This window comes from Electrophorus electricus, chromosome 7, assembly GCF_041902795.1.
Source record: "Electrophorus electricus isolate QZ-2024a chromosome 7, ASM4190279v1, whole genome shotgun sequence".
In the NCBI taxonomy this organism is placed as follows: domain Eukaryota; kingdom Metazoa; phylum Chordata; class Actinopteri; order Gymnotiformes; family Gymnotidae; genus Electrophorus; species Electrophorus electricus.
This window is the reverse complement of record NC_137503.1, coordinates 7,316,985-7,329,535: the sequence shown is the minus strand read 5'-3', so window position 1 is coordinate 7,329,535 and position 12,551 is coordinate 7,316,985. Positions and strand designations below refer to the sequence as shown.

Here is a 12,551-nt window from a genome sequence, read left to right as displayed (position 1 = left end):
TACAACCCCAGAAAATCGTATTCCTGTGTTCAGGGTACATAGACTATCTACAGATTTAAAACATCTGTAATATACAAGGCAATTCAATTATCAGATAGAAAAATATTCACAAATCGAATTTACATAAATAGTTTGTAAATGTTGCAAAGCCACGAGGTTTGACCCCGATGAAAAATACGTAAAAACATCAGTAATTATAGTTAACTGGGACACTTTTATATGGATAATTTTTTATGCGTGTTGCATCATCAAAACGCAATCAATGGCTTACACGCTCTGCAAATACCGGTCATGTGGTCGGCCTTCCGCACCCCTGTGCCATCGCCAATGAACTTCAGCTTCCTGTAGTGCGGATGCAGTGATTGGCTTATACGCAAGTGGTTTCCACACGTTCGTATTAAATGTTAACCAGTCTTTGAGGTTCATTCGTCGTTGAACGTTTATTTTATTACTTTGCGATCTCAGGGGTATCTCCGGATAATCTTTCAGGATTAACACATGGCTTTAAACACAAAAGACTACTGCGCAGGCTTCCGACACGAGTTCAAGTCATTCGCCACAGATGCGATCCACGTTGGTCAGGAGCCAGAGCAGTGGAAATCTATGGCCGTAGTGCCTCCAATTTCACTGTCTACCACATTTAAACAGTATGCCCCGGGAAAGCATGCAGTAAGTTGATACATGTTTTGCATGAGAGATGGTTGCCTACTTATCTGAACGTGATATTTAGGTTAAGTGATTTATATTTTCCGTTAAATAGTTAAAAATTTGTTTGTGATAGAAGGTTTACAGGATCACTGCATGGATATCTATGGTAACGTGTAACCTACGCGTGAGACTAATGTCTAGCTGGCTGGTATCTATGTAATTGGACAATGAGCCAGCCAGCTCAATTATAGTATGTGACTAACTCCATTAGACTATGTAAGATAGCTTTGTTACTTGTAGAGGACTTTTCTGGACTATCCCTGACATTTATACAATTCTTAGCTTTCTTCTTTGTAGAGAAAGGCAAATGGAACAATGAAATATGTAGGTTACCTTAGCTAGGATAGTTAGCTCGCTAGCTAGATATGTCGCCAGATAAAGTTAGCTAACCTAACCTAGGTTGGCATCGTCTGCTAACAAATTCCTGAGCTATTTTTTCCATCATAGCTCGAAAGAGTTATTTCAATATAAAATGTCAAAAATCATTCACTTGGTATAACGTTGTTTCCAGCGTTAACATGGTGAATGGTAGACCGTGTTGGTTGATGCCCAATACGTTATTTTTAGAACTATCCTTGGAGTTATTGGTTTTGAACACCAGAATGTTAAATGTGTAAAAATAATTAGTGAGGAGTATTTCAACTTGGTTTTCTGTCTCTTCAGTTAAGTATAAGTTGTAGTAGGTTGCTCAACTTTAACACAGTATTATTGTAAAAAGTGGCAGGACAAAAATAAAATAGAATCCTACACTAACTCCCTGACAATAAACAGACAATACCCCCAAACCCGATTGGAATATAAAATATTCCATTAGCTATCACAATGACTCTTCACAATTTATTCCCGTTTTCAGCTTTAGGCTATAGGTAGTTACTTTTTTGGAACATTTTGTACATTTTAGCTACCTATTAGATAGGGTTAGCAGTGAGATTTGTTTGTCCATTGTTTAAGGACAAAAGAAGTCTTTCTGGACTGTCTTACTTATACACTTCTCAGCTAGACACAGATATTTTAACTGCTGCCCAGAGCATGGCTTGACTGGCATATGAATTATGTAGGATAGCTATAGGAAATTAGTTAAGAGTGTAGAAGACAGTTAAGTGCTCTTTAAGCAACAATGTTTGATTATATGCATCACATGTCAGTTATTACAAATCAAACAAAATATCTGACCTAGACAACTAATAACCTTTTGTGTGATGATGATGTTGTAAGGTTCTTTAGTTTAAGTGCAGAAGTCGCCCTTTCTCTCCAGTCTGTTCCACCTTCAAGCTCAGAAAACAACCCCAATTCAAGAGACTAGAGTCAGTTGTAGTCAGAGAAGCTCCAATTTATTAGCAGAAGGAAGCTGAGTGTGAGAGAGAGAGAGAGAGAGAGAGAGGAAAACATTAAATGACGTGCCAGAGGTATGGGAAAGCCAAGTGTGAGAAGGTCCTAAGGGTGATGAGGAATTGAACTTGTTGGGAGCAGCTGGCGGTTTGCCAACTACTACTGTCTGTCATAAAGGCATGGCCAGTCCATTCTTGAAACAAACATGATCTTCATTTTAGATTAACAGGGTGATTTTTATACTAACACTGCAACTGATTATAGAGTTCATAATCATCTACTTTATTTCACTTGCAGGACTTGGGGCAAATTTTGACATCATTTTATTGGTGGAAATTCTGTTCCATTTGATATGATGTTTTGAATTTTCAAAGTTTTAATTATTATTATTATTATTATTATTATTAATTTATATTTTTTAAATCATAGGGTTTTGAATACAGTCGCAGTGGAAATCCTACACGCAATTGTCTTGAGAGGGCAGTTGCAGCTTTGGATGGAGCCAAGTACTGTAAGTCTTTAAGCTCATCATGTAAACTGTATTGTTATTCAGTGTTGCAGCAGGTAAGAGTTGTTACATTGTAACTCATTATCACACTCCTCAACCTTTTAATAGATGAGCTCTATAGCCATACAAATGGCACCTTATCCTGCATTTAACAAGGATCATGTCATCCAGCTGTTTGTTCCTGCTACTTCCTGTTTGTTAATCCAACTCTTTGTTCCATTATATAACATTAAGCACCAGTAGTTGCACCCTCACAATCTAATTGCTTGATATTGTGATATTGGTGATAACATTTGTTTTGGAGTGATAAACCCATTCTATAACTCCCTGGATATGTTGCCTTTTGTACTGTAACTTTTTGGTGGAAGGAACCGACAATTTTAACACTGTTTTGGGCTTCTTTATTTTGTAAAACTATATTGTATTATTGTTTATTTTGTAGAACTGGTGATCTGTCACCAAATCACACCCATGATTTTGTTCTCGATAACACACACCCTCTCGTGTTCACTTGCTTAATTATTACATAGGTAACTAATTGATTGAGCAAAATGTTAATGATGATATGATGGTGGTACTGTGAATTGTTTTGATAGGTGTGGCTCTTGCCTCTGGATTGGCTGCTACTGTTACCATCACACACTTGCTGAAGTCTGGAGATGGGATTGTGTGCATGAATGATGTCTACGGAGGTGGGCATCTGCTATACACTGTGCTGCAAATATTCTCCCTGTTCCATTCCATCATCTGCATGGAGATGATGTGCAGTAGAGGGTGTCAGAAATTATAAAAATGGCTTTCATGTTTTGTTTTGTTTTTCCCCCCCCTCACCAGGAACCAATCGCTATTTTAGAAGAGTAGCTGCAGAAATTGGCTATGACATCTCCTTTGTTGACTGCACAAAACCTGAAGAGCTAAAGGCAGCACTTAAACTTAATACAAAGGTGTGCCTGTTTGGGTATTTGGCAGGCATGAAGCATTTACATGGATTTTGCAATACTTATTTTGTTCCTTCCTTTTTTTTTTTTTTTTTTTTTTTTGTTTTTGTTCCTTGTAGCTGTTGTGGCTTGAAACTCCTACAAACCCAACTATGAAGGTTGTAGACATTGAAGCCTGTTCAGCGATTGCACATGAACACAGTAAAGATCTTATAGTTGTTGTGGACAACACCTTCATGTCTGCTTACTTCCAGGTATACATTTGTTTGCTTTTTATTTTCTTCTTACATCTATACACTATCTGAACCCTGGTAATTGATCACAAAATTATAATTTTTATATGCATAAAAATAGTCTATAGGAATTAGAAAATTGGGAGGGAATTGTGCTAGATTTGGGCATTTGATGGTCAAAGATTAATGGATGTGAATATCATCCTTGGTTCCAAAAGCATGTCTGAATCACTGATGAAATGTTTTGATCTTTTTAGCAACTACCTTTACACTTTCCTAAACAAAAATGGCATTCATTTAAGCTGACATAACCACATATTCAGTTTGTTTGTCATGATTAGTGGCAAAGTAAAATTGTTATTCTGCAAGTTTTTTTTTGGAATGCTAGTTTCAATGTCTTGCTAATGTTTGCTATGTACAGCGCCCCCTGTCCCTTGGAGCAGACATATGCATGTACTCTGCAACAAAGTACATGAATGGTAAAATAATATAATACATTCAGTCACACAGCAATTTAAATATTGCAGTTGGTCTTTGCATATCAGCTAATTGAAAACATCGATCTTTTCAGGACACAGTGATGTTATCATGGGGTTAATTTCTGTCAACCGTGAGGACCTCTATGAACAACTAAAGTTTTTACAAAACGGTAAGAAAAGGAGTCAAATCGAGAGGCCCTATAAATTAATCTTGCATAAAAGGGCAGAAATCAGAAATTTATATTGGCATGTAAGAATTTTTTGTTCAAGTTAAAATGCATATTCTTTTTATAATTTTGTGGCTTTGCATCAAAAGGTAGTCTATTGTGAAGTCCCTTTCTCTACAAGTCAAGCTGTGGATTCAGGTAGCTCTGGCAGCTGGACAGGTTATGGGGTAAAGCAGCAGACTAGAAAGACAGCTGCAATGGTAATATCAACAAAGAATAATCTGTAGTAATAGTCTCACACAGGGAAACACTAACACCACATTCCCTACTGTGAGGGCTTTGGGTGTAGGCTTGCACGTGTCTTTTAATGAGGCAGAGTCACTTGGTTATCTTCTCATAAATCTAGCATTGAAACTGGTGAGACTTTTACTCCAAGCAGATTTTTGCCAGAGAACAGCAGTGGGTGTTTTATGGCTATCCTCTAGATGAGGAATAACAGTTTTTTTTTTTTTTTTTTTTTTTTTTTTTTTTAAACACCATTATTGATTGCTTAGTTTTATTTGACACGTTGCAACAGGCACAGGACAACACAGACAAGGTTAAAAAAAAAAAGAAAAACCAACAAAAAACAGTAAAATAAAACAATTTTATTATAAAACTAGAAGACTGGTAATGTATCCGGGAAAACTGACATTCTTAAGTTCTTGATCCATATCAAGAGCAAGACATGGCAATCATTCACTTTGCTATAATCTTGCTGGAATCTCTGAAAAATTGGCAAGAATCTTTGCTAGAATCTGGCAGGAATATGCTGGTAAATCAATCTTGAAAGCTGATTTCCAGGATTTTCATTCAGGCTTGTATGTCAGGATGCATCAAAGCACTTTTCCTGTTGCAGAATTCATTGTTCTCCCCCATATGAAAATGCATACAACTTCACCCTAATAGTTCTAATGAATCCTGTGTACTAAGCTCAGTATAAATTACAGAAGTAACTGCACTCTGTCACACAGCTCTGACAACTTTAGCAGTGGATAGGAATTTTGAAATTCTTCCAATATGTGCTGCAATGCAAAGGGATGATATTAATAGAGCTTTCTATTAAGAACTCACCCACTTTGTATTTGTACTGTGGTTCTGTCACATTTAAAGAAATGTGCAGGGATTGGAATAGAGACCAGTTGCATTCTTGCCTATATTTGAGATTTTAAGGTTTGACCACTTTGAACCATAATGACTGTAAAGACAGAGCAGTCAGCCATGCAGAGACAGCAGTCAGCCTTGCGCTGTTGTACTGCCAAATTTCAGGATTGTGTTTAACACAGTTGTTTTGCTTTTGCACTTCCACAGCTTTGGGATCTGTTCCTTCCCCGTTCGATTGTTATCTCTGTAACCGGGGCCTGAAGACACTGCCACTGCGAATGAAGCAGCACTTCAGGAACGCAATGGCTGTGGCCCAGTTTCTAGAGGCTGATCCCAGAGTGGACAAAGTCATTTTTCCAGGTGACTGACATAAGAATCTTTTAAAGCTGCAAGATGCAAAGTGTACGAACAGCATCAATTTGAATAAACATAATTAGTTGTGCCCTCCATTGATGATGATGATGATGATGATGATGATCATGGTAAACAACTAATAGAAAATATAATTAAAATAAAGAGCATTATTAATAGCCCCACTTCTAGTTTCATTTAGGTTTTAGGTAACTGCATTGGTTGACGGTAACTTGATGTACGCTAGGTGGCAACATTTTAGATTCCTGGAGCAGTAGTTGAATTCTGGAATAGGACATAGCAGGTGACAACTTCTCTCTCTGCCAGGTGTGCCATCTCACCCTCAGTATGAGCTCATGAAGAGACAATGCACAGGATGCCCTGGGATGATCACCTTCTACATTAAAGGCAAGCTGGAGCATGCCACAGCTTTCCTCAGCAACCTCAAGGTGATTTGGGAAAATGTTCTTACAACAGAACTAAAATACATAGAACTGTTAAAACACCCAACTATAAAAGTATACAACATAAGGGTGTTTGTTACTGTATTTATTCACCCCCTACCCCACAAAAGTTTAAAGAATGTGAAGCTTTATAAATATATCTTGCTCCAAATTGAAGTACCAGGTACTCCGTTGCATAGCCCAGGGTAAATGATCAATTTCCTTATTGCTACAACAGCCTGCTTTTGTCAGAAGTTTATAATTCAGCTAGCCTAATCTAGTGTTTAACCTTTGTAAATGTGCACGGCCGAGAATGCATACTTGAGGCAGTGTCAACAATATATTAAACTATAACTGGCTCTAAGATAGTTGTTCACTCTAGTTAATCAGTATTTTGGCATTAAATTATGTAATGTGGTCTAAAGATCTGAGGTTCACAAGAGTTCAGAGTTGCACAGGGTTTAGAAGCCAAGTACTAGCACATTACAACTGGATAGATATTTAATAAGCCTTAAATAGCCTGGAAAACACTACTGCAATGCCATCTGATAGAAAGATTGATAAAGGGAGAGAGAGCAAGGCTCTGAGAGAGCGCCACTCCAATGACCACATATTGGCAGCAAAATGTGCATAACAGTGAGGGTAGACAGGAACAAGACTTCAGAGAACAGAGTTTGGCCTACAGTGTAATGGCTTTAACCTAATCATTACTACTCTTCTGCATAAAGTTCTACAATAATCATGATGAGCTCCTTCTGAGTGGGGATTTTCATTTTTCATATTTGAGCCAGGTGTTAATGATTGCTATTCATTGCATCTGTGTTGTGTGCTTCAGTTATTTGCACTTGCTGAAAGTCTGGGAGGGTATGAGAGTCTGGCAGAACATCCGTAAGTACCACATGTCCTGTCCACAGCTGATAATGCACAGCCACCTGCTGCAGCTGCTCAAAGCAGAACTTCTATTCAATTCCTTCTATTTTTAACATTCTCTCCTCCTACAGGCCCAGTTCACTAGTGTCAAGACTATAGCTCACACAGATTTCAGATGAAACCCAAATAAAATATTATTCACTCTTTTGTAGTAGGTGTGATCACAAAGTATTGCATGGTTTCAAAATGTAGTTTATCCCACAAGGGGGCACTAGTGTTTTTAGGCTGAAGTTGAAATGCATGCACATGATTAACTTTTCCACCAGTAGCTTTTTATTTGTTTTTTAAAATGAAGAGATTGCTTTCAGAATAAATTAGACTTTTCAAAGACATTATTGAATATTTCAACATCAGTAAGTCAGTGTCTCTCTTGCCTTGAATGGCCTATGTAACATGCAGTTAATCTTGTATGTTCTCTAACTTCTCTAAAGTGATTTTATGATTTTGCCCTTTCAAACCAAATGTGATCTGTCACTAGGCCTTGTTAAGTCCTCCACTGTGGCCTGTATACCCTGCAATATGACCATCCACATCTGCTTTATTTACTAGAGCAATTATGACTCATGCCTCGGTGTCAGAAAATGAGCGGATGCAGCTGGGTATCACAGATACTCTCATCCGTCTCTCTGTGGGACTGGAGGATGAGGAGGACATTATCGCGGACTTGGACCAAGCTCTCAGCGCAGCTGTAAGTGAACACAGAAAACCCACGCCCGTACACATGCACACAGATCCATAAACATCATCCTAAGCCTGTGTCTCATACACAAACGCTGCTCTTGAAGAGCTCTGCTCCCTAGGTAATGATTAATCTTCATAGAAATGGCCAGTGCTGTATGTGTCTGGTACTAAGCTTATCTCCAAGCTAAAGGCATTACCACCTGTCATGTTACTTTCGTTGGCTGGTGCCTGTATTCCTGCCCACTAGCGCTTTCAAATCAGTAATGGATCATGCTCATTTCACCAAATCAAATTGCCTGAAATTATGATGCTCTAAACAAGCCATATGTCAACACGCAGTTAAATTAAAGCAAAGTGAGCATGTCTTGAACCCTCATGGTGGCGATTTATGGAATACACTTGGTCTGTTGCTAAGGGCCAAGAGCTGCTCTCCCTCAGCGCGTTGCAAAACTAGATGCAGCAGTCAAATCAAGATGAATCGGCCTGGATCGACGGTTGACGGTTATTCCCCTGGAAACACATTGGTGCAAAATGAGTCAGCACTGCAGAAGGAGGCTGTAGCAGGCAGGCAGCAGTTGGAGTGTGCCTCCTCCCCAGGGAGTTGGGGGCTCACACAGACATCGGCCCCTCTTTCAGGGACTTCAGAGACAGCCTGATGTGTGCTGTTGGTTATTAAAGAGCAATGCACACAATCCTCCATGGTCCGATCCACTCAGTCACCTGCTCCTGCTTTTAGTGATTCTTAGCACTGTGTGCTATTTGTGATTTTATTTGATCAATATCTTGTCCACTGGTCACAAGCAGGTCTGCTAGTGATTAAATACAGCCTGATGACCTAATCAAGTTGTTCATGTATGTATTAAATTGTAGTTGGGAATTGTCCTTTACACAAATCTAAGATTCCTGTTCATGTGATACTGTTTTAATTTGTGTGTCTGGCAGTGTGTTTAAACCATTGTGAAAAATATTGACTCTTTTTACAGTGATTTCACAGGGCTGTTCCTGCTGCTGTCTCGTCAGCCTCCCAGTACATTTACCTGATTTTAGACCCACTATGATGCTCAATTTTAGAGAGTAGTCTTGCCGCTTTATTAAAGACCTGCTCTTTTTTTGAACTACATTTTAGAACTTTGACTTAAATGGGCCTGTTCCATAAACTCTGAAGACTTTTTGTCCTAATAGTGAAATGTAGATTGTGGCATGCTTACTGTCTCTTGAAATTAAGAAGTTAATTATCTAGATCTCAGTGGAGCCCCTGTAATTGCTGAATATGCTCATGTTTGCTGCCTTTTATTGAGCTCTTCCACTGAGCTTCAAATCGTGAACTCTGGGTCTGTTCATTCTGTTGACTGTTTGATGAGCTGAAACCCAAACTCAGTGCCAAGCCTTTTCAAATGGCTTCTTGCCAGAGTCCATCACATTGATGACTGTGTACTGCAGTCCCACTCTTGGCTGCAGCAAAACAAGCTTGTGGAATTAGATTTGGCCGTATTACTGTATTTTAAATATTCTTTAAGTACATCTCATGTATATGGCAGTATGAATGAGGTAGTATTCGCAAGTTGCAAATTATGCATAAATACTTCATACTAATACAGAAAATTGCCATTTTGCCCAAGAGTAGCTACAAGTCTATGTTGACGTTAGCTAGGGATCGCCAATATTTATTCATGGGGTTATGCCTTAGCTTCCTGAAGTTAATGATGGATTTTCTGCTGCTATTCAAGTTTTAGCAATTGTCTTACATGGTTTCTTTTAAAATTTGACTGAGTAATATATTTATTATTGAGATTCAATGTGTACAGTATGAGAAATGGAAAAACAAGCTAATGTTCATAAAAGGTGTCAATGTCCAGCTAAATTATATTCCAGTACTGTCTGGACAGTAAATACATTTTAATCAAAGGTGTAAAATTGGATTCGAGACCTTCCTTCTCTAGTATTAAAACCAGCTCTGTGGTTATGCATGGTGCTCTACTCAAAATGAAATATTCACTCTGCTAGAAACTACTCCTGCAGTTTCATTTCTGCTTCCTCTGGAGAGGGGAGAAGAGGCATTCCAATTACCTGAACACTGCAGTAAAGACTGTAGTAAATTACCACTGTAGTAAAGTTTTTAGTCGCTTCAGAGCACCAATCTTTTGGAAATCCTTTCCACAAGAGTTCGCCAAGTGTCCATAGGAATTTGTGACCGTTCAGTCAAAAGACCAGTTGTGAGTTCAGGCACCGATGATTGATGAGAAATCTGAACCCAAAAACAACGTTCAAATTCATCTCGTGTGTTCAGTGGGATCAGGTCTCTGCAATCTCCTTGAGTTACTCCACATTAAAACTTGTCAATCCATGTATTAAAGGATCTTTGTGCACAGGGCACAATCATACTAAAGCAGGAAAGGACATTCTGCTACCTGTTGCTACAAGGTTAGAAGTATGTAATTGTCTAAAATGGCAAACCATTGACTTTACCCTTCACTAGAACTAAGGGTCCTATCCCAAACTCTGAAAAATCCCAGAGCATTATCCCTCCTATGCCTGACTTTTTTTAGTGCTGGTACTGTGCATTCCAGTAAGTAGCATTCTCCTTTTGTTCACCAAACCCAGATTCATCCATCAGACTCCCAGATAGTGTTGCCACCACCCCACAGTCCAGTGGAGGTGTGTTTTACACCATTCCAGCCAATACTGGGCATTTCGCATAGTAGTCTTAGGCTTGTGTGCTATTGCTTGTGTGCTATCAAACTTTCATGAAGCTCCAGATACACAATTTTACTGCTTCTGTTACCTGCAGAGGCAACAGAGGATAGGTGCTGCACATTTCAGAACCTAATGGCTTTGCTCTGAGAGTTTGCATGCTTTAAAGCTTCAGCACTGTCCAGTTGCTGCATCTGTATTTTTCCATTGCACAGTGGTAGTGCTTGGAGTCGATGGGGCTATGTGGTGAGTGACTGGAGGCAGTCAAATGTTCACTAGCAATCATTAGGTGGTTTTTGCTATTTAGTGCTGCTGGCAAACAAGGGAATTCTGCATAAAGACTTCATTCAGCATAATGCCAGCGCCGCATTACCTACTTTTTTTTTTTTTTTTTTTTTTTTTTTTAAATCGTGGAACATTTGACACTCATCTTTTATTGCAGTGCAATATCCTGCTAATAACTTAAAATGAGCAAAGTAATGGTGAACCATTCTTGATTGTGCCAGGTTTTTCCTGCTCAGCAATCTCATTAAGTGGATGGAAAATTAACCATAAAGAAGCACGAGATCCAAGTTTATATTTTGGCTTTGACAAAATATGAACAGAGCTGAATGTTAGCTATAGCATATAGTGAAATTTAATAAAATGTGTTAAAAAAAAAAATTGAGCGCTTATATGAGAATTGGTCATAAATTTGGCAAGGGTTACTATTAATCAGTGGACACCCCCTGTATTACTTGTTTGCGAAACCAACCAAATGATAAAGATACAATGTCACAGAAACAAACTCTAGTGTGGACTTTAGCAAGGAAAATGGATGTATAACCAGCCTTGGTGAAACACTGAGATAGCAAAAATAACTAAAGGCTGTAAATTGATGCTATATTTAGGATGCACTAAAAGGAAGCACGTGTCATCGTGAGTAATCGGTGTAATCACTGTTTCTGAACTGCTTGACTAGGTAGATATTTGGAGGTAGAAAGTAAAATACTGTTGACTGTGTGTGTGTCTCTTTTGTGTTTTAACAGCACCCAAAGAAATAAACTTGCCAAGATGGTCCAGGAGCTGGAACACGACAGACTAATGTCATGTGCACTTTCTTCATATAAATAAAGAAATAATCTTTATAATAATCATGAGGATTATGCTTGAAATAATTGTCACATGTTGGGGATCAGAAAAACAAATAGATTGCTTCCAGGAATTTTTAACCAGGTGAATTTATTATTTTTTTAAATTTGTTTTTTCCCCTCCCTCATTGGTTTTCATTCATGTTAAACCAGGTGAAATGTAAGGTTCATGCCATCTTATTTTAAAGTTTGCAGCTTTTGCAAGTGTGATGATTGCCTCCTACAGTAGATTGGCCTTGTAGAAATCTGAAGGATGAGAAAGGGAACATGGCTATGATGCGGGTTTTTTTTTTCTTTCTTTCTTTCTTTCTTTGCTTATTCTGAAACTGATTTGAAATGTGTAATACTGTAATGTGCTTTAGCAAATGATTGCTGACAGATGAAGCTCAGCTGGCATTATATATATTTTTTTTCATTGCCATTGTCACACATTAAGTACACAGTGAGAATCTGGAAGACGCACTGTTCAGTCAAATGATCCTTAACTTAATGTTTTAAGACATTAGCTACATGCTAAAGATGCATTTATCACGTGTGCTGCTGGACCCATTAAAACCATTTGTAATCCATCATTCATTGTTTTCATTTCTCATTACTGAACTTAATTTGATGGTTGTATGAGACAACCAATTTCTTTATGGTGGCTGAACATGGGCCAAGGAGAATTGGTAGATATTGAAAGACTTGTCTAATGACTTAGAAAATTGATGGATAATGCCATTAGTAAACACTCATATAAAGCATAACAACTGTTGCATTTGGCTGACAGTTAATTATTACATGACAGGGCTAATAGTGCATGACTACTCTTGTGTGGTGT

General features: G+C 38.3%; 1 protein-coding gene across 1 annotated transcript; it reads left to right on the top strand.

Moving 5' to 3' along the window:
- The first annotated feature begins 344 nt into the window (after positions 1-344).
- On the top strand, positions 345-12,300 carry cth (cystathionase (cystathionine gamma-lyase)). Its single transcript, XM_026998879.3, has 12 exons — positions 345-669; positions 2,467-2,548; positions 3,142-3,237; positions 3,380-3,489; positions 3,603-3,737; positions 4,138-4,195; positions 4,288-4,365; positions 5,713-5,865; positions 6,184-6,305; positions 7,135-7,187; positions 7,779-7,917; positions 11,630-12,300. Exons 1-12 carry the CDS (start codon positions 499-501, stop codon positions 11,642-11,644), a joined length of 1,212 nt encoding a protein of 403 aa, XP_026854680.2. The 5' UTR covers positions 345-498; the 3' UTR covers positions 11,645-12,300.
- The last annotated feature ends 251 nt before the right edge of the window (positions 12,301-12,551 follow it).